Below are 22,408 nucleotides of genomic sequence, written 5' to 3' on the forward strand. Positions count from 1 at the left end.
TTTTCCCTGTAAAATTGATTTGGATTTACTCAACCTTTGCTATATTATTAGTAAATCCAAAATATTTTAACCAATAATTATAATATTTTTGTTTAAATTTACTTAACTAGATTAATAGTTTTTAATCAAAGTTGAAGGAATTAAAATCTATTCAATTATATAAAGTGTCACTTTGTTGCCTTAATTTTTTTAAGTAGACAATGGTCAAAATGTTTTGAGTGTATATGAAGGAACAACACAAGAAAAGTTTATTAAACATGTATTTGTATGTTATAGATTTGTCAGACGAGAACATGTAGTCTTGAGCCACAGTCCGGATTAAAATGTTTTAATATTTATTCAAGTATGAACCCTTTTGTAAAAGTAATATCATGATAGGTCTATAGTCTGTTCTAGATTAGTGAACAAAGTTAATGAATGTTTTACATTGTTTCCACTCTAGGAACACCTTACATCAGGGGAGTCAAACTCTGGCCCGCGGCCCAAATTTGTCCCGCAGTGTAATTTTATTTGGCCCGCGAGGCAATACCAAATTGTTATATAATTATTGTACTATAAAAGCTGACCCGCCGGTATTATACGGCGCATTTACCGCTAATACTAGATTTATTATTGTTATTTTATTTTTAAATGTATTAACCTGTTGAAAAACTATATTTTGATATTTAAATCAGAAGGATGCAAATAGAAAAGATTATTATTACATTTTTAATTAATAAATTAATGACATTGATGTGTTTTTTATTTGAAATTTGATTTTGCATGTCTGCACTATTTAGTTATATATTGTATGTTTATAAGCGTTGCTGGTTCCATATTTAATGTTAAAGCAAAACATGTTTGAACAAATAAACCTTTTAATATTTACCAATGTTGGCCCGCCATTTTATTCAAGTTTTAAATTTTGGCCCATTGTGTATTTGAGTTTGACACCCCTGGGTCACATTGTTACTGGAAATCACAAACACAACGGCAGGTTGGTGCTCGAAAATTTTATTAAACTGAAAGTCAAAGTTCCTTTAATCCTAACTAAGCATCTCTGGTCCTCAGTAGACCAGTTCATTTATAGGAGAACACACACACACACATCGCATTCCCTCACTGCATTTAAAATGACAGCAACAAAATACAAATTGTAGTTAAAATGAAGCATTCAGGTTTACAATGTTTTTCCAAACAGTCATGAAATGATAATGGAGCATACAAATCAAATTCTTCAGGACTACTACTTAGAAAACATCATAATTTTTTTGCTGTTCAAGATGTTTTACAGTCTAGTTTAGAATGGTGGAGGTTAAAAAGCTTTTTGGGCTGTATGGCAATATGTTGCTGCAACACTACAAGTGACCACTAAGAATAACTGGCTGCTGTATCAGCTCTACCAAACATCCAGGAGGTGGATGTGCAAGAGACAATTTTAAAAAGGAATGGTCAAAACTGGCAGCAGAAGCTGAGAAATGCTCTCCTAAAATGTTGGACTACATTTCCCATAATGCAACTCTTTCATCAGTCCCTCTGTGACCTCTTTGTCTCTTTTAAATGTAACTTAGGTTTTCTGTTAGAAGTCACAACAACGCTGATGACATCACAATGACATCATCAGGGTTATTTTGTCTTTAAACTTCATAAAGACACCTGATAACTGAGGGACTCCAGGTGGCAGTTAACCTGAACAGTGTTTGGTGGAGTGATGAAGGACCTGGCTGTGTTTGTGAAGGCACATTACAGCAGAGGTGTCAAACTCTGGCCCGTGGGCCAAATTTGGCCCGCAGTATAATTATATTTGGCCCGCGAGGAAATACCAAAATATAATACTACAAATCCCAGAATGCTCTGCTGGTGTTCTGGCTTGAACACAGTAGATCAGTGTGGAGCAAACTGAGCAACAATTAAAGTGTCTTTATGCACTTTTTCTTGCTAGTCCAAGGCTTGAATGGCTGCACATTCATTGAAGGATATTATTATTAGTCATTTGGTTTATTATTGTTATTTTATTCTTACATTTATTTTTAGCCTGTGGAAAAAGATTACTGTTAAATTTAAATTTAAAGAAGGCCGCATATAAAATAAAGGGACATACGATTTTTATTTAAATTTTATTTAAGAAATGAATGCCATTGATGTGTTTGTTTGTTTTATTTGATATTCGATTTTGCATGTTTGCAATATTAAGTTATATCAAGCTTTGCTTGTTCCATTTCGTTTGAACTTGTTTAGGTCAATTTTTTCAATAAATATCAATGTTGGCCCGCGACTTTGTCCAAGTTTTACATTTTGGCCCACTGTGTATTTGAGTTTGACAGCCCTGCTTTACAGTCATTATTTTGAGGCTCAGTTTACAGCTTAAGACCATAAATAGCTTTAAGACTTCTCCACTCTGAACAGCATTTCGGATGTGAAACATCAGTTTTGTTGTTAGTATAAAATGTGCAAAAATAGAAAACAAATGTTGCCTTTTGAAATGAAGCAACCGTAGTGTGTCCATGTGTTCCTCAGGGAGGGAATGCCTCTAAACGCTCCGACCACCAGGACGCTCCGAGCTGCCCTCACCGTTAAAAATAGAGAATGATTTACAGCTTGTCAGAATGCTGCCAGTCTGGAATTCCCACTGTAGCTTTGGCTTTCAAGTCTCAAGGAAGAGGAAAAAACCCAAGAAAGAGAAACACAGAGCAAAAATAAGAAAACATTCACAGCAAAGTTAAAGAGCTACACAGCCGGCCGCTGGGACGAGGCGTTCAGGAGCCTGGGGAGGAGGCGTTCAGGAGCCTGTGGAGGAGGCGTTCAGGAGCCTGGGGAGGAGGCGTTCAGGAGCCTGTGGAGGAGGCGTTCAGGAGCCTGGGGAGGAGGCGTTCAGGAGCCCGTGGAGGAGGCGTTCAGGAGCCTGGGGAGGAGGCGTTCAGGAGCCTGTGGAGGAGGCGTTCAGGAGCCTGGGGAGGAGGCGTTCAGGAGCCTGGGGAGGAGGCGTTCAGGAGCCTGTGGAGGAGGCGTTCAGGAGCCTGGGGAGGAGGCGTTCAGGAGCCTGTGGAGGAGGCGTTCAGGAGCCTGGGGAGGAGGCGTTCAGGAGCCTGGGGAGGAGGCGTTCAGGAGCCTGGGGAGGAGGCGTTCAGGAGCCTGTGGAGGAGGCGTTCAGGAGCCTGGGGAGGAGGCGTTCAGGAGCCTGGGGAGGAGGCGTTCAGGAGCCTGTGGAGGAGGCGTTCAGGAGCCTGGGGAGGAGGCGTTCAGGAGCCTGGGGAGGAGGTGGGAGTGGGGACGTGGAAGAAGTCGGGGAGATTCTTGGCGTACTCCACCAGCTCGTAGGAATCTCTGATGTCCGTCAGACCGAACCAGAAGACCGTCCACACCCCGTTCACAAAGCTGCCGTCACAGTGTTTAAAGTACCTGGACAGACAGACAGACAGACAGACAGACAGAGAGACAGAGAGACAGACAGACAGACAGACAGACAGACAGACAGACAGAGAGACAGACAGACAGACAGAGAGACAGACAGACAGACAGACAGACAGACAGACAGAGAGACAGACAGACAGAGAGACAGACAGACAGACAGACAGAGAGACAGACAGACAGACAGACAGAGAGACAGACAGACAGACGCCATGTTTAATGTCAGTGTTTAGTTCAAATTCATCTTGTTGCTATTTTAGCTGCTATCTGCTTTCAGAGTAATACCTTAACATTCACCAAGAAACATTAATTACGTATTAAAAAAATGACCGACAGCAGGTGGTCTGTGCCAGGCAGCTAGTTAGACATTAACATTAACATCGCTAACAACGCTACTAGCCCCGATACTAGCCCCGCTACTAGCCCCGCTACTAGCCCCGCTACTAGCCCCGTTACTAGCCCCGATACTAGCCCCGATACTAGCCCCGCTACTAGCCCCGCTACTAGCCCCGATACTATCGCCGCTACTAGCCCCGCTACTAGCCCCGCTACTAGTCCCGCTACCAGCCCCGCTACTAGCCCCGCTACTAGCCCCGCTACTAGCCCAGCTACTAGCCCCGCTACTAGCCCAGCTACTATCGCCGCTACTAGCCCCTAACTTGTGATTAATCTGGTGTTAGCCAGGCTACAGAGTTGTGGCACTGAACAAATCTTTCTTTAAAAGAGATACACTCCAAACTTTAAATAATATCTATCTCTTGCTCCTGTGTGATAGTAATACACTTATTCTAAGTTGCTTTGGACAAAAGCATCTGCCGAGTTGTAATGAAAATGCGAATATGACAGTTCTTAGATTGTGTAGAGTGTGTGTGTGCGTGCGTGTGTATCTGTGTGTGTGTGTGTGTGTGTGTGTGTGTGTGTGTGTGTTACCAGGGGTTGATCCTGTTGGTGGCTCTGGACCTCCAGAACAGTTTTCCCAGGTCTTGTCTGATACACTCCCACAGGATGTGGCTGGTCCCCTGACCCTGCTTACTGCTGCTCACCACAAACTTGTCCAGGTACGGAGTTCCCCGGTTCACCGGCTCCATGGTGACGATGGCTGCTGCACTGTAGCTGCAGGGACACTGAGGTTAGACCAGGGGGGCAATTAATGTCCCCCAGGGGCCACATGACCAACACCATGAAGGCTGCAGGGGCCGGACCAAAACTCTGAACTAAATTCTGCTCAGTATTCATTTAATCGCTTTATGAAATACAGTAAATTATCTGGTTTTGAGCTGCTACTGATAGGAACACATGTTATGATAAGACTGTTAATGTGGAGTAAATCAAATATAGCAGTAAAAAGTAGTAAATACTCCAATCACTATATCACTTTAACATTTATTTTAAACTCAACTGTAAATGTCCATTAGTAAGCTTCCCATAGGTGTTTTTGTGTTATATAGCTTGTTTTTCATGTTTGTACATTTCCTAGGTGTTTAACAATGTTGTGATGCTTTTATTTTGAAAAGGTGCCGTCCAGTGTGAAACGGGTGCTTTCATTTTGAAAGGTAGTGACAGGAAATAACAGGTGGAACGGTTAAATGAAAAACAAACGGTAAATAATAACGAGTGCGTAGTAATTCATATAAAGTTGATATAAAGTATCAAAAGGCTTCTATAGTGGCTGACTGACAGGAACAAGGTTTGATAAAGTTTATTTTCTTCTGTCATATATATTAGCGGCTATATTTGTTGTCTTAACTACAGTAAAAGTGCTTGTTAGCTCATGGGCTAATGCTAATGTTTGCTATTTTTTTCAAAATAAAAGCACGGCGGTTATAGTGATTTCTAATTTCTGGGTAACCCAATGCCCAGGTCTACTTTAGATTCATATATATACTGGTAGATTATATATATACTGGTACACTTACACCCCCAGGCTTTTGTTTAGATGTTTAGATGTTTAGATTATATTAGAAACTGGATTTGGATTTATAAGTGCACATTGTTTTTGCACACACCCTTCAGAGAGGTAGATGGAGTGAAGTCGTCCCTTCAGGGACTCGATGTAGTCTTGTTTCAGAGTTTTATCAAAAGATTTGTTGATGAGAGCGAGCAGACGGTTCAGGTCGATCCCATCCAGAGAGCTGTACCTGCACACACAAACAGTTACTGGAGGTAAAGTCATTCAGTCTTAAACCGATTATACACACTTATACACATAGAGACAGACAATCACGCTCTCATTCACTCCTACGGACAATTTAGACACCAATTAAACCTAATGCTGGGCTCACACCAAACGATGTCCCCAGTCCCAGACTAGAAACTGAAAGTCTAGTAAATTCCGCTGTTCTATATCAGTCTGTTCCTAGTCTTGGTTTATGATCATATCAAACGTGTCGTAGTGACGTAACACAATCACCAACCAATAGATGAGCGGTTCCAGACCGGCCAGTAAAACCACTTCGACAGGAAAAAGTTAAATTTCCTTTATTCTACCTGATCTATTCTTCTTGTCTATTTTTACTGTAAAATAGTCAACTTTTCATGTCACAAAAACAGAAAGCCTTTTTCAGCTTTGAGGGGCATTTTGTGGCGTCTTCTCTTCTTTTCTTTATTTTTTTCTTCCAACACAAACATTGCATGGTAGGTAAAAAATGCTAAAGAAAATCTAGTTGTAGTCTTGTAAATAGTGACCCTGCAAGATTCACAGTCTGTAGAATCTCAATCTGAGACTAAAAACTCTCAACTCTTGTCTTTAGATGTGAGCTGATCGTCTTGCAGGAGTCTTTCTAAATCTTTTCATAGTCTCCTGGTGTTTAGGGAGCATTAGTGCATGTTTCTGGACTGTGGGAGGAAGCCGGAGAACCCGGAGAGAACCCAAGCTGACACATGGAGAACATGAGAACTCCACACAGAAGAGCTGCAGGCCGGAGTCGAACCAGCGACCCTCTTACTGTGAGCTCATGTACTTGTAACCCATTGAAGCCTGGAAAGCGGAAACGTCGTTTTGTAGTATTTGTATAAGCTCTCAAATACTTTTTGAATTTCATTTCTATCTGCTACAGAGGCTGAAAAATCTATTATTTAGTAGAAGAGTTGACACTTCTGTTGAATTTACAGAAAAACTTCAGGTTTTAGGGGCTCCAGAGGTTTTACAGGCGTTTCAGGCCTCAATGGGTTAAACTAGTGAAGGACAAAGCAACCAAACTCTTTGCAGAAGGTCATATTGGATGATAACTTGTTCAATCAATATGTGCTGTGTGTGAGTCTGAGTGTGTGTTTGTGTGTGTGCATGACTAAATGTGTGTGTGTGCATGTTTGTGTATGTATACCTACAAATGTGTATGTGGGGGAGGGAGGGGTGGGTTTTGTCATTTTTATTGTTTGTTTTTATTCTTTTTTTTTTTTGTGTTGCATTTTTATGTACAGTACAGGCCAAAAGTTTGGACACACCTTCTCATTCAATGTGTTTCCTTTATTTTCATGACTATTTACATTGTAGATTCATCAAAACTATTAATGAACACATATGGAATTATGTACTTAACAAAAAAAGTGTGAAATAACTGAAAACATGTCTTATATTCTAGTAAGCAAAGGGTGGTTACTTTGAGGAATCTAAAATACAAGACATGTTTTCAGTTATTTCACACTTTTTTTGTTAAGTACATAATTCCATATGTGTTCATTCATAGTTTTGATGAATCTACAATGTAAATAGTCATGAAAATAAAGAAAAACGCATTGAATGAGAAGGTGTGTGTCCAAACTTTTGGCCTGTACTGTATGAAAAGCGCTATATAAATAAAGTTTGATTGATTAATGGGTCAGATCACTCACCGGTGTATCGGATCTCCATTTTTAAAGAGCGTCCCGGATCCTGAGCCACAAATACAGACAGAAAGAACCGTTAGAACAATGGTATGTAAATAAATATGCAGTCATGTTAGTCATTCCCCACACACACACACACACACACACACACACACACACACACACACACACACACACACACACACACACACACACACACACACACACACACACACACACACACACACACACACACACACACACACACACACACACACACACACACACACACACGGAGCAGAGCCCTCTCGGGTTACAGCTCTAAATAGATGCATGTCTCCATGTGTGTGTGTGTGTGTGTGTGTGTGTGTGTGTGTGTGTGTGTGTGTGTGTGTGTGTGCGTCTCACCTCTGTGGCTGAACAGCTCGGCCAGCAGCGTGTCAGCTGATGTGATGACGGCGGAGGACTCGGTGAGCAGCTGGTTGAGCAGTCTGGCGATGGCCGCCACGCGGCGCCGCTCGCCAGCGCTCAGCCACGCCGCCATGGACAGACTGGGCAGGTCGCTAGGCAACAACACTGTGTCCAACACCTGCAACACAAGGGAGGAAGTGTGTTAAGGAGAGGTGGTGCAAGAACTTTTATATACAGAATATGTCTAACAAACCTGAGAATAGAGACACACGATACAGCCCAGAGACTCACAAGGGACTTTTTTAATTTCTTCCCTTTTTGATCATCTAGAGCAGTAGTTCTCAACCTTTTTGAGACGCGACCCCCAATTTAACATCCATATTGTCCGCGACCCCCACTCACTGAACACAATCTCACACGCACAGTTCAGATCACCCAGAAAAGAAACAAAATCACCAAAAAAGAAACAAATTGACCACAAAATGATCAAAAAAAGACAGAAAATGGCCAGAAAAGACAGAAAATTATCAAAAAAAGACAGAAAATGACCAGTAAAGACAGAAAATGACCCAAAAAGAAACAAAATGATCAAAAAAAGACACAATGACCAAAAAAATACACAAAATGACCAGAAAAGACAGAAAATGACCAAAAAATACACAAAATGATCAAAAAAAGACATACAATGACCAAAAAAAGACACAAAATGACCAAAAAAAGACATTAAGTGACCAAAAACACATTAACACATGAACACTTTAACACAGTGGAGACAGAGCTGACTTCCAAAATGATTTGGCGACCCCCAGAAATCATCTCGCGTCCCCAAGGTTGAGAATAGCTGATTTAGACTGTAGTAATGTAAATGGCATATATTTTGTTGTTTGTTGTGCATTCAACCCAAGCTCCTATAATAAGAATAAAGTGAAAATACAGATATTCTAACCCTTAACCCTTTATCAGGCGAAGAACTATACTTGGTAACTTCAGGTAATATTTCGAGAAAAAAGTTGCAAATTTACTAGATTAAAGTGGCAAATCTACAAGGAAAAAGTTGCAGATTTACGAGAAAAAAGTGAAAAAAAAGCAACTTTTTTCTCCCAGATTCACCACTTTAACCCTTAATAGGACACTCATTGAAATACTTGCAAATTCCAAATTTCAACCCTAGAGGATATTGGAGGATATTACATACTGCCAGAAAGTGTAAAAAAAAACCATACGAAAATAATATTTTGAGAAAAATGTTTGCGAGATTAAAGTGGCAAATCTACGAGAAAAAAATGTGCAGATTTATGAGATTTAAAGTGGTGAATCTGGGAGAAAAAAGCTTTTTTTTTTTGCTTTTTTTCCACTTTTTTCTTGTAAATCTGCAACTTTTTTCGCGCAGATTTGCCACTTTAAATCTCTTAAAACTGCAACTTTTTTTCTTGTAGATTTGCCACTTTAATCTAGTAAATTTGCAACTTTTTTCTCAAAATATTACCTGACTCTAACTACCAAATATAGTTTTTAAGTTTTTAACATTCTAATTCACACACAAATCCACTTTTTTAACATGTTCATTTTGGTTTTAATGTTTTTGTTATTGTCATTATAACTTGTTGATGTTATACATTTGTTTTTTCTATTATCAGTTTGTTACTTTCTAATAACTATGAACATTTGGGTGGAGGCTTTAAATAAATAAGCCCATCTGGGTTTTCTGCCTCTCCCTGCACTTCACATTATATGTAATCTTTGTCATTTATGTCATTCTAACTGTGCAAATAAATAAAAAAAATAAATAAAAATCTGCTGTCTATGAAAGCAGCTGCGTGCCTTGTTCTCCTGGCTGCGGAGGCCTCCTGAGTTGTTGAGGAAGATGACTTTGTGTGGTTGCAGAACTCTGGAGATGGCTGCCGTCACGTCCGTGGTGTCCAACATGACGGAGCAGCCTCGGCCGTCCCGCCCCACCGGACACACCAGCGGGATCGTCCCACAGTTCAGACTCCACTGGAGCAGGCTGGGGTCCACGGCCACGGAGGGGGGGGCGCTGCAGGAGGAGGAGGAGAAAAGACATCATGGAGGGTTGAAGAGGAGCAGTGGAGGAGGACTGGCAGTGGATGTTCAGGGGGAGATAGCAGGTCAACAATAAACCACATAGAAGCTGTGAACATCATATGAAAGCTGAGAAGTTCAGTTTATCAGGCGAAGAACCGTGTTTGGTAACTTCAGCGGATATCCAACATAAGAATATTTCGAGAAAAACGTTGCAAATTTAAGAGACTAAAGTAGCAGATCTACAAGAAAAAAGTCACAGATTTACGAGAAAGAAGTGGGGAGAAAAGCAACTTTTTTCTTGCAGATTCACCACTTTAAATCTCTTAAATCTGCGACTTTTTTGCACAAATTTGCCACTTTAAATCTCTTAAATCTGCAACTTTTTTGCACAAATTTGCCACTTTAAATCTCTTAAATCTGCAACTTTTTTGCACAAATTTGCCACTTTAAATCTTTTAAATCTGCGACTTTTTTTGCACAAATTTGCCACTTGAAATCTCTTAAATCTGCGACTTTTTGTCTTGTAGATTTGCCACTTTAAATCTCTTAAATCTGCGACTTTTTTCTTGTAGATTTGCCACTTTAAATCTCTTAAATCTACGACTTTTTTGCGCAGATTTGCCACTTTAATCTAGTAAATCTGCACATTTTTTCTCGACCCCAGTTTGATTTCCACTGAAGTTACCAAACATAGTTCTTGGCCTGATAAAGGGTTAAACACTGTGTGTCAAGTTGTTCTGATCATACACATCTAATAAATACGACTTAATTATTAAACTAAATAAACCTATTAGCTGTTGTGTTAGGGAATAAACAGATTTGTCCACTGTGATTTGAATCTTGCAGGTTTTTATAGTCAGCATTGTTGTTCAGAAGTTGTTCCCAGAGTTGACCTCGGTAGATCTTTGGAGTTCAGACTGCATCGTCTTTGTTTCTCCTAGCAGCCAGATAAATGTAGCTTTGTGGAAAATAAAGTTAAAGTTGAAGTTACATTGAGTTACAGTTTGGTTACACTCAGCCTCCCAAGGGTAAAGAACACCAGCGGCAACAAAAAGACTCTTTTAGTTCTGGTGCTGGTTTCTACTGGCAACTGTACACTTTGTGTCACTTTTTATCATGTTTTGTTATTACTGATACAAATATCACATTATTATCATTATGGAACAGAAGCTGCAGACTGAGAAACACTGAAAATCTTTTAAAAGATATAATCAGCCAGTGGTGGAATGTAAGGAAGCACATTTGTATGTTTGAGCTACTTGTACTTTACTTTAGTATTTCCATTTGATGTAACTTTATACTTATACTTCACTTCATTTAGAGGCAAATATTATATTTTTACTCCACTACATTTAGCTGACAGCTTTAGTTAGTTTTCAGGTTGAGATTAACATGAAAAACATGATACATTTAAAGTGATTAGACTTTTTTTTCTAAATTAAACCTCATATCAGTATATTTAGTGGTTAAAATGAGCTCTATCTTAAGAAAATTAATCCAGTTCTTGGCTTATTACATAAATACATATTATGAAGAGGCAGGAGTCTATATCTCATAATATAATTAATATTAATAATTATATATATATATATATAATAACTGCATGGTAGTGGATGAAAACAACGATCATTTTTATTTTCTTTTGCAGGTTTTCTAGGTTAAAATATGCAATACATCGGGACCGAAACCTTACTGCTGTTGGTTTACAGCAGTAAGGAGATTAAACATGAAAAACATGATAAATCTAAAATGATTAGACTTTTTTTTAAAAAACAACAACTTCATAACAGTATATTAAGTAGTTAAAATGAGGCCCTAGTTTAGAATGCAGGACTTTTACTTATAGTGGAGTGATTTGATTTGATAAATCTTTATTGTCCCCGAGGGGCAATTTGTTCTGCATTCAGTAGATAAAAATGTCACACAAACAAATAATCATAATAAATACAAAACACAGAACATTAAAGCATAAAAGCATAAGGGAGACATCATGGAATATAATCATTTATATTGCTTAAGAAAGACAAAGCTGCTACCCTAGTTTGTTTAGGAAGCCAACAGCTGATTTTAGATATCTGTTTGTTTTGGCCCTCTTCCTGTCAGTATATAACTTCCTAGTGTGGTATTAGCATCTTTACTGAAGTAAGAGATCTGAATACTTTCTACATCACAGTATGTCTCCATAGTCACAAAGCTGACCTCTGGTCTTCTGAGTAATAAGAGCCCTGGTCCCTGGAATGTGTGGACCCTCACCTGCTGCCTCGGGGGGCTTCGTTCAGCACGTACGTTACTTATTTCAAGGGTGCTGAATCAAAAAAAATGGATCCCAAGCGAAATTTTGAGTTTTTGACCTTCTAATTTGCATATCAAAATGGCGGCCGTTGGTCATTGGACCATTTCCCCTTAGTTTTTTTGTAAGTAGGCAATCAAAGATGAGGAAATTAAGTTTCTGGATCTATAGTCTAGGGTCAGAACAAGGATATAGTGGAGGCCCACTGTCTTTTTTATGTATATATATGTATATATATTTATATATGCAAAATACCAACTTTTAAGGTGAAATTAAGCATTATTTGTGTCATTTTTTCAAGGCTGACATAAATATTCAATCAATATCACTTTTAAATGTTCCAGTTGGTATTTTGCATATTTATATATACATAAAAAGCCACTGAGCCTCCACTATATCCTTGCTCTGACTCTAGACTATAGATCCAGAAACTTAATTTCCTCATCTTTGATTGCCTACTTACAAAAAAACTAAGGGGAAATGGTCCAACGACTGAGCAAGATGGGCAATTTGGTGGCTATTTGATACAAATTAAAGGTCAAAAACTCAAATGTTCGCTTGGGAACATTTTTTTGGACTCAGCACCCTTGAGATCTGTAAGGTAGGCCGGTTCCTGACTTGTACCCATAAATGCTCCTCACTTCTTATAGGAGGCCTTTATTCTGAAATCCGTCTAGACTATGACAGGTGTGGAGCTCACCTGCTGCCTCGGGGGGCCTGGTTCAGCAGGAGGAAGGACTCAGCAGAGAAGAGCGGCAGGACGGTGGCCGAGTGCTGCTGCAGCGCCTCCGTCAGCTGCTGGCTGCGCTCCACCAGCCCCGCGGTGCTCAGGGACCCCGCCCCCGGGCTGCTGGGCCCCGCCGTGCTCAGGGACCCCGCCACCGGGCTGCTGGGCCCCGCGGTGCTCAGGGACCCCGCCCCCGGGCTGCTGGGCCCCGGGGCCTCGTCCTCAGAACGCCCCATCACCACCACGGGCTTCATATCCATCCGCTGCAGGAAGGAGAGCCCGAAGGCCAGACTCTGGACCATCTCCCTGCTGCTGAACACTGAGCTGTCCACCTGGGGGGGAGGGAGACAGCATCAGTTAGCCGCTAGCATCAGTTAGCCGCTAGCGTCAGTTAGCCGCTAGCATCAGTTAGCCGCTAGCATCAGTTAGCCGCTAGCGTCAGTTAGCCGCTAGCTTTCGCTAATGACCTCTTTTCCCAACAAAGAAATAAGAGTTATCAGAACTATTGTCCCTTGTTGTGAACCCCAACTTAAAGATATAAGTAACAACAACTCACCAACTTGTTTTTGAGCAGACAACTGGCTTCCTTTGTGGTGCTAACTTACATTATTGCCCTAAATGTCAATAGTTTATATTTCCAAGTTTTACCAACTTAAATCACTGTTTTAGGCCAAAAAATACAAGTTGGCTTTTTTTGCAGTGTATAATGCAGATATTATGCTTATATAATAGGTTGGTAGCAGGATATACCCTCAAGTCTCATTTTTTTGTCAAAATTGTCTGTTTTTTTTGTCTAAATCATCTCCTCATAGCCACCTATGGTAAAATCTCCTCCATCCTCATTGATCAGATCATGATTTTACCCTTTAAGATCATCATTTCTTTGACTATTTGCCACATTCATGTTCATCAGATCAGAACCCAGCAGAGAAGAGCTAGAGGGAGATTGTTTAGTTATCAGTTTAGTTTATCAGTGTTTTATTGTTGACACTAATATTGGTAACACTTTATTTTGAAGGGGTCTACATAAGAGTGACATGAGCGTGTCTTAAACATGACATTGGATGTGTCATGAACATTAATGACACTATGAAGTAACATTAATGCTCATGATACTTGTCATGTCATGTTTCTGACAGGCTTGTGTCACTCTTATGTAGACACCTTCAAAATAAAGTGTTACCATATCTTGCTTAAGTCACAAAGGCATGTTCAAAAAAATTGCCTAAGTCATTTATTTCTCTTAAGTTACATAATTTACACACAGTGTTATTACTATGCCAATAGCCATCCTTTGTTACATCCTTTATGAGTGAAATGATCAATAAATGTCATATGTTACACTTTTGGTGAAGTTTTTTTGTTTCCTGCAAAACTTGAAAAATGAGTTAAATGATTATTTTAACAGGGTGACGACTTAAAACAAATAAAACGTTTTGTTGTTGTGTTAGATAGAAATAGATATCAAACAATATCTCATTGTACACAAAAGAAACCCAGATTGTGTACATTGTATAATAGTTTAATTGTGCAAAACAAGTTTAAAAAGCTTAATTTAAGAGCTGATATCCAGCCATTCTCCATGGTTTTCTTGACAATAACCAAAATAAATATATAAATAAATAAATTAAACTTTTATGAGCTATTTTTTTGTTGTTATCATTATATTTATCCAAACAAATGTATAGAATAATATTTAATTCTGGTCCCTGACAGGAACTTTTAGTCAAAACTACTTTTTCAGTCAAATATAATACTGTTCAAATAAATACATTAAACTCTTATGAGCTATTTTTGTTGAGCTAATTTTAGAAATGTTACATATTATACGTGCATATTAACTTAGTTTTGATAATAATTATGAATTAAAGTTCCTACCTCCAGGACAGCAAAGGCAGGAGATATTGTATAATCAGTGGTGGAAAGTAACTAAGTAGCCTACATTTACTCAAGTATTGTATTTAAGTATAATTTTGAGGTATTTCTACTTTCCTTGAGTATTTCCATTTTATGTAACTTTATACTTATATTATTGATGATAATTATGAGTCATAGTTCATACCTCCAGGACAGCGAAGGCAGGAGACTCCTTCAAAATAAAGTGTCACCATATCTTGCTTAAGTCACAAAGGCATGTTCAAAAAATAAAAAAGTTTTTGAGTGAAATGATCAATAAATGTCATATGTTACACTTTTAGTGAAGTTTTATTTTGTTTTTGTAAATTAAACTCTTATGATTATAATGTGATTATTATAAACTCTATTTTTGTTGAGCTAATTTTAGAGATGTTACATATTATACTTGAATTTTCTCAATGCTGCTTTCAGTGCATATTAACTTAGTTTTAATAATAATTATTAGTTAAATAATTATTTTTTTCATATTAAAGTACCGTAACCTGCCTAATGTATTCTTGTTTCATTTTAAAAAGTTAAAAGTACACACAATAATGCTGCTTTCAGTGCATATTAACTTAGTTTTGGTAATAATTATGAGTATAAGTTCATACCTTAAAAAGCTTAATTTAAGAGCTGATATCCAGCCATTCTCCATGGTTTTCTTGACAATAACCAAAATAAATATATAAATAAATAAATTAAACTTTTATGAGCTATTTTTTGTTGTTATTATTATATTTATCCAAACAAATGTATAGAATAATATTTAATTCTGGTCCCTGACAGGAACTTTTAGTCAAAACTACTTTTTCAGTCAAATATAATACTGTTCAAATCAATAAATTAAACTCTTATGAGCTATTTTTGTTGAGCTAATTTTAGAGATGTTACATATTATACGTGCATATTAACTTAGTTTTGATAATAATTATTAGTCCCAGTTCATACCTCCAGGACAGCAAAGGCAGGAGACTCCTTCAAAATAAAGTGTTACCATATCTTGCTTAAGTCACAAAGGCATGTTCAAAAAATAAAAAAGTTTTTGAGTGAAATGATCAATAAATGTCATATGTTACACTTTGGGTGAAGTTTTTTGTTTGTTTTTGTAAATTAAACTCTTATGATTATAATGTGATTATTATAAACTCTATTTTTGTTGAGCTAATTTTAGAGATGTTACATATTATACTTTAATTTTCTCAATGCTGCTTCCAGTGCATATTAACTTAGTTTAAATAATAATTATTAGTTAAATAATTATTTTTTTCATATCAAAGTACCATAACCTGTCTAATGTACTCTTGTTTCAATTTAAAAAGTTAAAAGTACAGACAATAAAACTGGTTATTTATATAGAAAATAGTGAATATTGTATAATCAGTGGTGGAAAGTAACTAAGTACATTTAATCAAGTACTGTCCTTGAGTATAATGTTGAGGTGCTTGTAATTTCCTAGAGTATTTCCATTTTATGTAACTTTATACTTATATTATTGATAATAAATATTAGTCATAGTTCATACCTCCAGGACAGCAAAGGCAGGAGACTCCTTCAAAATAAAGTGTCACCATATCTTGCTTAAGTCACAAAGGCATGTTCAAAAAATTGCTTTAAAAAAAAAAAAAAGTAATTTATTTCTCTTAATTTACATAATTGACACACAGTGTTATTACTATGCCAATAACCATCCTTTGTTACATCCTTTTTGAGTGAAATGATCAATAAATGTCATATGTTACACTTTGGGTGAAGTTTTTTTTTGTTTTTGTAAATTAAACTCTTATGATTATAATGTGATTATTATAAACTCTATTTTTGTTGAGCTAATTTTAGAGATGTTACATATTAAACTTGAATTTTCTCAATGCTGCTTTCAGTGCATATTAACTTAGTTTTAATAATAATTATTAGTTAAATCATTATTTTTTTCATATCAAAGTACCGTAACCTGCCTAATGTATTCTTGTTTCATTTTAAAAAGTTAAAAGTACACACAATAATGCTGCTTTCAGTGCATATTAACTTAGTTTTGATAATAATTATGAGTATAAGGTCATACCTCCAGGACAGCAAAGGCAGGAGACTCCTTCAAAATAAAGTGTTACCATATCTTGCTTAAGTCACAAAGGCATGTTCAAAAAATAAAAAAGTTTTTGAGTGAAAATGATCAATAAATGTCATATGTTACACTTTTGGTGAAGTTTTTTTTTGTTTTTGTAAATTAAACTCTTATGATTATAATGTGATTATTATAAACTCTATTTTTGTTGAGCTAATTTTAGAGATGTTACATATTATACGTGCATATTAACTTAGTTTTAATAATAATTATTAGTTAAATCATTATTTTTTTCATATCAAAGTACTGAAACCTGCCTAATGTATTCTTGTTTCAATTGAAAAAGTAAAAAGTACACACAATAATGCTGCTTTCAGTGCATATTAACTTAGTTTTGATAATAATTATAGTTAGTTTTGATAATAATTATATTATAGAGTATAAGTTCCTACCTCCAGGACAGCGAAGGCCGGGGACTGGGCCGAGGAGGCCCTCTGGAACTGTGTGAGCCAGTAGCGGGCCTCCCGGGGGTTCCCTCCGACCTCGTTGAGGAAAGCCTTCACCTCCCGGTAGACCAGGTTCAGGCTGAGCACGTGGCGCTCCGCGGCGGAGAAGCCCAGCTGCTCCTGCAGGAGGCCCGGAGCCGCGGCCTTTCCTTCCGCTCCGGCCGCCTCGGCGCTCATCATCCGCCGCTGCGGGCCCAGCAGGACCCGGCTGGACAGGAGCCGGCCCGCCGCCACCATGGCCCGGCAGCTGGAGGCTCCGTTCACCGTGGACATGTCTCCTAGTGGCGGGGCTGCGGGTCCCGGGGAGCCGGGGCTGGCTGCATCTGTCCCGGGGCGAGCCGCTCTCAGTAGCCGGGAGAAGAGCCTCATTCACGGCCGCTGCTGCTGCTGCTGAGTCGGCACTTCTCCGGTTTCACCACCAGGACCTCCCGCTGCCTGTTAGGGGGATGCAGGTTATACGGTGCCTTTAACCCGGAGGAACCCATGGGGACACCCGGGGAACAAACACTTTAAATCTTCTAGAACAGGGGTGGTCAACAGGAGGCCCGGGGGCCACATGCGGCCCTCAGCCTCACTAAAAGTGGCCCTCAGTACAACTACATCTGAGCATGAAATCTCTTGAAATTAATGTTGGTCTGCTGTTCTTGCACTGAAAAAAAAAGGAAAATCACAGTAAGTGGTTATTTTTATTAGCTTCAAACCTTTTGTATTCCTATTTATACTGTTAAACATGCATTAGAGCATGAAATATGTTAAGTTACTGCACTGTTAACAAAAAAAAACACAAAATGACCCAAAAAAAGACTCAAAATGAACAAATAGACACACAATGAAAAAAAGACACAAAATGAATAAAAAAGACACAAAATGAATAAAAAAAAGACACAAAATGACCAAAAAAAAGACACAAAATGAACAAAAAAGACACAAATGAACAAAAAAAAGACACAAAATGAACAAAAAAGACACAAATGAACAAAAAGAGACACAAAATTAACATAAAAAGACTCAAAATGAACATAAAAAGACTCAAAATGATGGTGGTGAAGGCGGGCTGGACAGGAACCGGCCCGCCGTCACCACCATGGCCCGGCAGCTGGAGGCTCCGTTCACCGTGGACATGTCTCCTAGTGGCAGGGCTGCGGGTCCCGGGGAGCTGGAGCCGGGGCTGGCTGCATCTGTCCCGGGGCGAGCCGCTCTCAGTAGCCGGGAGAAGAGCCTCATTCACGGCCGCTGCTGCTGCTGCTGAGTCGGCACTTCTCCGGTTTCACCACCAGGACCAGGGAATGCAGGTTATACGGTGCCTTTAACCCGGAGGAACCCATGGGGACACCCGGGGAACAAACACTTTAAATCTTCTAGAACAGGGGTGGTCAACAGGAGGCCCGGGGACCACATGCGGCCCTCAGCCTCACTAGAAGTGGCCCATTTGAGCATGAAATCTTAAAAGTTCAGTGTGAAAATGCACAAAATTCAAACCTTTTGTATTTCTATTTATACTGTTATACATGCATTAGAGCATGAAATATGTTATGTTACTGCACTGTAAACAAAAAAAGACACAAAATGACCCAAAAAAGACACAAAATGAACAAAAAAAGACACAAAATGACCAAAAAAAGACTCAAAATGAACAAATAGACACACAATGAAAAAAATACACAAAATGAACAAAAAAGACACAAAATGAACAAAAAAAGACACAAAATGAACAAAAAAAAGACACAAAATGAACAAAAAAAGACACAAAATGAACAGATAGACACACGATGAAAAAAAGACACAAAATTACCAAAAACATGAAATCTTAAAAGTTGCTGCTGCTGCTGCTGCTGAGTCGGCACTTCTCCGGTTTCACCAGCAGGACCTCCCGCTGCCTGTTAGGGGGATGCAGGTTATACGGTGCCTTTAACCCGGAGGAACCCATGGGGACACCCGGGGAACAAACACTTTAAATCTTCTAGAACAGGGATGGGCAACAGGAGGCCCGGGGGCCCCATACGGCCCTCAGCCTCACCTGAAGTGGCCCTCAGTAACTACATGCATCTGAGCATGAAATGTTAAAAGTTCAGAGTAAAAATGAACAAAATGACTTCTTGTAATTAATGTTGGTCTGCTGTTCTTGCACTGAAGAAAAAAGGAAAATCACAGTAAGTGGTTATTTTTTATTTGCTTCAAACCTTTTGAATTCCTATAGATAGATAGATGGATAGATGGATAGATAGATAGATGGATAGATAGATGGATAGATAGATGGATAGATAGATAGATAGATAGATAGATAGATGGATGGATGGATGGATGGATGGATGGATGGATGGATGGATGGATGGATAGATAGATAGATAGATAGATAGATAGATAGATAGATAGATAGATAGATAGATAGATAGATGATAGATGGATGGATGGATGGATGGATGGATGGATAGATAGATAGATAGATAGATAGATAGATAGATAGATAGATAGATAGATGATAGATGGATGGATGGATGGATGGATGGATGGATGGATGGATGGACGGACGGACGGACGGACGGACAGATAGATAGATAGATAGATAGATAGATAGATAGATAGATAGATAGATAGATAGATATACTTTATTTATCCCAAGCTGGTAAATTCCAGTGTAGCAGCAGCATTACACACAGAGACAATAACAACACAATTAAATAAAAAGAACAACCTAGGCATACTTCAAGCAATAAAATATAAAAATACAATAAAATGTAATGTAAAAATAAAGTGTCTAAAGAAGGAGTATGTATTAAGGAGTAGAATAGAATTCCAGTGCAGAATAAATATGAATATACAGTATAAAAATGTTGGTGCTATGAAACAAATAAGGTGCAATGAACAGTGTGCATAAAGAACACATAAAGTGCATAGACAGTATGTAATGAACCAGACTATTAATTGTTATTGTACAGTGTGATGGCATGTGGCAGGAAAGATTTTGTATTCCTATTTATACTGTTAAACATGCATTAGAGCATGAAATATGTAAAGTTACTGCACTGTTAACATATTTAAAATGTCAGTTTCATCATATCTGGTTAGTGATGCTCCTATATGTGGCCCTGTGGTGGTCAACATGAAACACTGTGGCCCCTGCAGCATTAAGCTGCCCATCCCTGTTCTATAATCTCCCATATTCAGCTTTATGTTTCATTTTAACTCGTTAAATCCCTCAGCGAAACATACTCAACAGCTGGTGTGGTGGTCATGTGACTGAGACAGGAAGTGACTTCTCCAACATGTGGCTGTGACTGGAAACAGAAATGTGAAAAAGTAGCTAATTTCAAAAAGCTTATTTTTTGTTATGAGGCTAAGTTTAAACCCATTTAACAACTCTAATCTGTTAATAGGGTGTCCTCTATTGCAGCTATTCTCAACCTTGGGGTCGGGACCCCAATCGGGGTCGCGAGATGATTTCCGGTGGGTCGCCAAATCATTTTGGAAGTCAGCTCTGTCTCCACTGTGTTAAAGTGTTCATGTGTTCATGTGTTCTAGTCTTTTTGGTCATTTTGTGTGTGTTTTTGGTCATTTTGTGTCTTTTTTTGATCATTTTGTGGTCAATTTGTGTCTTTTTTGGTCATTTTGTGTCTTTTTTTAGCCATTTTATGTCTTTTTTTGGTCATTTCGTTTATTTTTGGGGTAATTTTGTGCCTTTTTTTGGTCAATTTGTGTCTTTTTTTGGTCATTTAGTGTATTTTTGGGTAATTTTGTGTCTTTTTTTGGTCATTTAGTGTATTTTTGGGTAATTTTGTGTCTTTTTTTTATCATTTTGTGTCTTTTTTGATCATTTTGTGGTCAATTTGTGTCTTTTTTGGTCATTTTGTGTCTTTTCTGGTCATTTTGTTTCTTTTTTGGTCATTTTGTTTCTTTTTTGGGTGATCTGAACTGTGTGTGAGATTGTGTTCAGTGAGCGGGGGTCACGGACAACATGCATGTTAAATTGGGGGTCGCGACTCAAAAAGGTTGAGAACTACTGGTCTATTGCATATAACTTGTTCTGACCATATTTCCTGAACAAATGAACGTCAATATGTTATGGAGACGCAAACAAAAAGGCAAATTGTTATTTGTTTTTATATATCATTCATTTATTATTATTTTGTTACTTAAAAACAAATCTGAAAAATAACATTTTTGATAAATGTTGTGGAGTTGCAAAGAAAAAGGCAAATTTGTGTTTCTGTAAACAGAAAATGTGTCTAGTTTTTTTATTTTAAAATAAGAGAAGTTAGAAAATCTTGAATTTCTTGTTCATTTTGATACCTGGTGCAACTGAAGGTACATTTGTTTGGACAAATATAATGATAACAACAAAAATAGGTCATAAGAGTTTAATTTATTTATTTATATATTTATTTTGGCTATTATTATTAAGAAAACCATGGAAAATGGCTAGATATCAGCTCTTAAATTAAACTTAAGCTCTTTAAGCTTTTTTTTTAGCACAATTAAACTATGAAACAATGTTCACATTCTGGGTTCATTTTGTGTACAATGAGATATTGTTTGAACAAAAAATAGGTAAGTTTTGAAGGAATTGTTCCGTTGTTCTTCGTTGTGAATTGATCATTTTATTAATAATTTAGCAAATTTAAAGTTACAAATTTGCTTGATGAACGTGGCAAATCTACAAGAAAAAAGTCGCAGATTTACGAGAAAAATGTGGGAAAAAAGCAACTTTTTTCTCCCAGATTCACCACTTTAAATCTCATAAATCTGCGCATTTTTTTCTAGTAGATTAAGCACTTTAATCTCGTAAACTTTTTTCTCAAAATATTATTTTGTGTGGCTGTCTGTGCTGGTTTGTGTAATGTATATTTGGCTACTCATAATGACGTGCTATATATATGCGAAGGAGCAGAAACTGTACAGCTTTATTTTTTAAATACATGACATAACCTTCCATCCATGTTTCTCCAGCCGATTGCTTTATATTTGTATTTATCTTTATTTTATTTTTTGTTTTTGTTATATGAAAAACTCAATAAAGGTATTGAACACAAAATATTATTTTCGTATGGTTTTTTTTTTGCAAAAAGTTGCAAATTTACTAGATTAAAGTGGCAAATCTACAAGAAAAAAAGTAGCAGATTTTAGAAATTTAAAGTGGTGAATCTGTGTGAAAAAAGTTGCAGATTTACGAGAAAAAAGTGTGAAAAAAGCAACTTTTTTCTCCCAGATTCACCACTTTAAATCTCATAAATCTGCGCATTTTTTTCTCGTAGGTTTGCCACTATAATCTCATAAACTTTTTTCTC

The 22,408-nt window shown here is 37.8% G+C and overlaps 1 protein-coding gene across 1 annotated transcript; it reads right to left on the bottom strand.

Moving 5' to 3' along the window:
- Positions 1-3,104: 3,104 nt before the first annotated feature.
- nags (N-acetylglutamate synthase) lies at positions 3,105-17,694 on the bottom strand. The gene is made up of 8 exons (XM_059348532.1): positions 17,073-17,694; positions 12,636-12,994; positions 9,424-9,637; positions 7,600-7,780; positions 7,219-7,258; positions 5,394-5,525; positions 4,318-4,500; positions 3,105-3,378 (listed from the first exon to the last, which is right to left on the bottom strand). The coding sequence occupies exons 1-8, from the start codon at positions 17,493-17,495 to the stop codon at positions 3,219-3,221; spliced, it is 1,692 nt and encodes a 563-aa protein (XP_059204515.1). The 5' UTR covers positions 17,496-17,694; the 3' UTR covers positions 3,105-3,218.
- Between the last annotated feature and the right edge of the window lie 4,714 nt (positions 17,695-22,408).

This window comes from Centropristis striata, chromosome 13 (genome assembly GCF_030273125.1).
Source record: "Centropristis striata isolate RG_2023a ecotype Rhode Island chromosome 13, C.striata_1.0, whole genome shotgun sequence".
NCBI classification, from domain to species: Eukaryota; Metazoa; Chordata; class Actinopteri; order Perciformes; family Serranidae; genus Centropristis; species Centropristis striata.

Bases quoted from the DNA above. Each gene is read 5' to 3' on its own strand.
- nags (XM_059348532.1), bottom strand. From the start codon at position 17,495: ATGAGGCTCTTCTCCCGGCTACTGAGAGCGGCTCGCCCCGGGACAGAT. The intron at 12,995-17,072 runs GTAGGAACTTAT...CCTCCCCCCCAG, and splicing joins CGGCCTTCGCTGTCCTGGAG to GTGGACAGCTCAGTGTTCAG. The intron at 7,259-7,599 runs GTGAGACGCACA...TTTGTGGCTCAG, and splicing joins CGAGCTGTTCAGCCACAGAG to GATCCGGGACGCTCTTTAAA.